General features: G+C 65.8%; 1 protein-coding gene across 1 annotated transcript; it reads right to left on the bottom strand.

The window, feature by feature from the left end:
* Positions 1–857: 857 nt before the first annotated feature.
* On the bottom strand, positions 858–3592 carry NKX3-2 (NK3 homeobox 2). Its single transcript, XM_052811113.1, has 2 exons — positions 2947–3592; positions 858–2570 (listed from the first exon to the last, which is right to left on the bottom strand). The coding sequence occupies exons 1-2, from the start codon at positions 3347–3349 to the stop codon at positions 2095–2097; spliced, it is 879 nt and encodes a 292-aa protein (XP_052667073.1). The 5' UTR covers positions 3350–3592; the 3' UTR covers positions 858–2094.
* Between the last annotated feature and the right edge of the window lie 978 nt (positions 3593–4570).

Here is a 4570-nt window from a genome sequence, read left to right as displayed (position 1 = left end):
GAGGGAGGCCCGGGCAGGGCTGCACCGGCGCGGAGAAACTACCGCAGCCACCGCCGGCTCCGGTCCCTGCGAGGGCCGTTGCCCGGTCCCGGCCCCCCGGCTTGGAGCTGCCCACCCCGTCTGGCAGCGCTGGCCCCGGCGGGGAGGGCCGGAGGCCGGCGGCCGGCGGCGGGGATGCGCTGCCAGCCACCGTGCCGAGGGCCCGGGCTCGCCGCGGAGGCTTGGAGGGGATTCAGTCCAAGGCGGGAGGCTGCCCCAAGCGGCTATCGCGGCTGTGTCGGGATACGAACAGGACTGCGAAGCCCCATCCCGCAGCCCCAGCCGGTGCCTCCGCCCGCCCGCCCGCGGCCCCCGGGCCCGGCCTCCCCGCCAGACTCCGGCGGAGAGAAAACACTCCGCCGACCCGCGCACTTTCCCCGGGAGCTGCCAAGGGTTTGAGCCGACACGGCCCGTGGAAACAAGCAGCTGCCGGGCCGCCCGTCCCAGCGAGACCGCCCTCGCCCGGGAGAACCGATTTGATGTCCCCGCGGCTCCTCTGCCCGCACCGCATCCTCACCGTAACCCCGGCAGCCATAAATTAAACCAGCAATCCCGGCTCTCCGGCAGGAGGGATCGCTCCGTCCTGGACAGGCGTTATCAAATAACTCCTTAAGGCGCCCGGCCCCAGCCCCTTCGCCCCTTCCGCTTCCCACAGAGGGAACCGGCACCAGTGCTGCACGGTCCCCACGGGCAGAGCGGCCCCGGGGACCGGGGGGTAAGATCTCCGCCAGGCCTCAACATCCCCACCACCGGAGATGCCAGTTCCCACCAGAGCCACTGCCAGCCTCCATGCAAGTGGGAAAAGGAGGGACGTGGTCCAAACTACAGCCCAAAGTCTGCTGCGGGGAAAAAGTCGCTGGGGAAATCTGTATCCGCTCTCAGAAACGACACAAGCGGCAGAGCTAAGTGTTAAACTAAAGTTTATAAATTAAAAAAAAAAAAAAAAAAAAAGTACAGCGGGTAGCTTACAAACATTCACAATTCATTTGAAGTAAATAATCTAGTTGAGTGCACAGTGCCATTACAAGAGAAAGGGAGGAAAAAAAAAAAAGAAGAAAAAAAAAAAAAGCAATGAGTTACCTTGAAAGAAAGAGACTGTAATTACATTGCTGAGCAGATCAGAAATCCCCGCCCCTGAAGGAGAGGTCTGCAGAAGAACTGTAAAAGGCACCGATGGTATTAAAATTTCCCGTTACATCGATTTCTTAAAAAGCCTGACTAGAAATATTCACATTGAATATAAAAATAATAATAACAACAACTTTAATACAACTGGAAAGTGCGAAAAATTTGTAACTCCTCCCTCCCCGAACACGGAAAGATCTCAGGAAAAAAGGAAAAGAAGAAGTCTGGGGTTTCGATATAAGTCTCACCCTTTTGTGACATATTTATCCTTTGCCAGGGATCACGGAGTACAGCAATAACATGGGCAACAAAAGCAGGGGGGATCTGAAAGAGGCTTCCTTACATTCAGCACCATACAAGGCACACTCAGTTTGCAACGAGTTGGAAGACCAAGGACTCAAACAGATGTCAAAAATAATCTTCCTTACAATCCACCGAGGGAGTCCTTGATCTCCTCTTTTGAGCTGCATTTGGTTTTGCGGTTTTTTTTTCTCTCCTTTTTTTCTCTCTCTCTCTCTCTCCCACACAAGATCGAGTCTCTACGAATCCGAAGCGAAATAAAAACAAAAAGTCTACACCAAATACACTGACAACATGGATACCATGAACTAGTCGTGCCGAATCGCGAGAGTCCTCGGCTGGCGGGGTGGGGATGGGGTGAGGGTCGGGGCGGGGGTGGCTGAGAAGTCCTATGTTGGAAGAGGAGAGGGTGAGGAACCATCCAAATAATATTAATAATAAAAATAACAATAAAATAATAATAAATACTGTCCAAGGCACTGAGAACTGCAGCTGGGGCTCTGGATTTCAGAAGCTGGCTGGCTGGCTGGCTGGGGGGGGGTGGCAGAGGGGAGATGGGTTTCCTGGCTGCCAGTGTGTGCGGTGGGGGAGGTTGGAGGCGGGGGGGAGCGGGTAATGTACGTGTGCCCCTCACTGGGTGCCGGCGGCTGCGGCGCAGGTGGACAGAGCCCACCCGGGCAGGCAGTAGTAGGGGTAGTAGTAGGAGGGCTGGAGGGAGAGCAGCGAGGGCGGCCGCAGCACCTCGCCGGGGTGGTACTGTCTCTGGTCGTCGCGCACCAGCACCTTGACGGCCACCTTCTTGGCGGCGGGGGCGGCGGCCAGGAGGTCGGCGGCCATCTGCCGCCGCTTGGTCTTGTAGCGCCGGTTCTGGAACCAGATCTTCACCTGCGTCTCGGTGAGCTTCAGCGAGGCGGCCAGGTCGGCCCGCTCGGGCCCCGACAGGTACCGCTGGTGGTTGAAGCGCCGCTCCAGCTCGAAGACCTGCGCGTGGGAAAAGGCCGCGCGGGAGCGCTTCTTCCGCGGCTTCGGCGCCGCCGCCTCCTCCTCCCCCGGCAGCAGATTCCCGCACTTGCCCGCTCCGTCCTCGTCCTCCGGGGGGCTGCGATCTGCGGGCAGGGCGAGAGCACGGCCGTCAGGGCAGGCAGCAAGGCACCGGGACACCCACATCCCCGCGCCCCGCTCCGCGGAGGACCCGCACCCGCGCAGGAGACCCGGCCGAGCCGCTGCCGACCCCGCCGCCGGGGTTTCTCGCCGTCCTCTAAGCGCCGGGCGCCCTCCCGGGCTGCGGGCTCTCCCCGATCCGCCCTCCCTCGCCCGGCGGCTTTCTCCCCCCGGCACAGCCGGGGCCCGCGGCACAACTCCGCGGGGCCGGCGGAAAGCCCCCCCTCCGATCATCTCCCGTTCCCAGCAGCCCCCCCCGCCCCCCCCCGGGACACCCCCCCCGCCCGGGTGCGCAGAGGCCGCCGCCAGGGCCGCCCCTACCGGAGACGGCGGCCGACATCTCGCTGTCACTGAGGCCGGCGGCGTCCCGCTCCGCCGCCTCCGGGGGCTGCGCCTCCTCCTCCGCCGCCGCCGCCGGCCGCCCCCCGCCCGCGTCCTCGGCGGTGCGGGCGCTGCCGCCGGCGCCCTCCTCCTCGGAGCGCCGCTCGCCCTCGGGGTCCTCGCTGAGCGCGGAGTCCGAGTCCCAGCCCGCCGGCGTCCGCGGGGCTGGGGCGCGGGCGGCGGCGGGCGGCGGCGGGCCCTCGGCGGCGCCGCACAGCCGCCATCCGCCGGCCGCCCCCGGGGCCGGCGGCCGCCCCGCCGCGTGGCGGGCGCGCTCCTCCTTCTTGTTGAGGATGGCCTGGATGGAGAAAGGCGTCAGGGCGTTGCCGCCGCGGACGGCCATGGCCCGGCGGCGGGCGGCCCCGCGGGCGAGCAGCGGACCGCGCCGCGCCTTTCAGCTGGGCGACCGCATCGCCGGCCGCGGCCGCGCCGGTGCCGGTGCCGGGCCCTTCTCTGCCGCCGGGAGGGCGGGCGCCAGCGGGGGCAGCCTCTCTGCGCCGCTGCCGGCCCGCCCGCCCATAGGGCCGGGGCCGCCGCGCCGCGCTCCGCCGGGCGCCGCCGCGGGTCCCTGGCGGCGCGGGCGCTGCCTCCGCCCCGCTCTGTCCCGCCCCGCGCCCGCCCTCTCCTTTTTCTCCCGGCGGCGCTGTCATCCCTCACCGCCGCCTGACAGCGCCGGCCCCGCGCCTTCCCATTGGGCGGCCCCCGCGCAGCCCGCCCGGCGATTGGCTCCCCGCCGCGGGGCGATGCGCCTCCGCGGGGCGCGCGGCGGGGCGCGCCGCGCCTTAACCCCTTGCGGCCCGCGGGTCTCCCCCCCGCCTCCCGCCGCACACCCCCCGCGCCCCCGCTCCAGCCGGGCGCCGCGCTGCCGGCCGGTGCCGGCCGTGGCGGAGGCCGCCCTCGGAGGGAGAGCGGGGGACGGTAGTTTCAGGGTGTTTCCCCTCTCGCCGCGCCGCGGGCGATGAGCGCCGCAGCCCGGCGGCGGGGAAGGGTCCGGTGCCCGGCGGGGAAACGTCGCGGGGGAGCGGGAACAACGCCACGGGCTGGCAAGCATTTGATGCGCGCTGCTCGGGGGAGAGCCTGGGGAAATTGCTTATTGCGGGGTCGGGGGGGGTGGGCGGCGACGGCGCGCCGGGGTCGGGGCCGTGCGCGGCGCGGGGCGAGCGCCCGAACCTCCGGCCGCTCGCCTTGTGGGTGTAGATGCAAACCTGCCTCGACCGGTCTTCGAAAATGGGGGGTTTCGCCGTTCCATTTGTTTAGAAACGCGGTCGGTTTTATGTTAGGGACGGTCTTCGGTCCCCGGGGCTTTTAAAGACCGTTTGAGGCGGGCGATTGAAGAGTGCTGTCCTCGAAACGATGCTTTCCCTGGAAGAAAATGGCCCTAAACAAGAAGGTTTTGGAAACTATTACACCCACGTGAATGGTATAAATGCGACTCGTTGCCAAAACAACAGCGTGCCCCCAAACACCGTGCTTTTCTTTATTTCAGGCATTATTGGCATTCTCAGAGCTAACAGAAAAATCCCGGCGAGGGTACCAAGCAGGTACACGAGAAATGAAACACCAG

This window comes from Harpia harpyja, chromosome 2 (assembly GCF_026419915.1).
Source record: "Harpia harpyja isolate bHarHar1 chromosome 2, bHarHar1 primary haplotype, whole genome shotgun sequence".
Classification (NCBI taxonomy): Eukaryota; Metazoa; Chordata; class Aves; order Accipitriformes; family Accipitridae; genus Harpia; species Harpia harpyja.
This window is presented reverse-complemented; position numbering and strand designations above follow the sequence as displayed.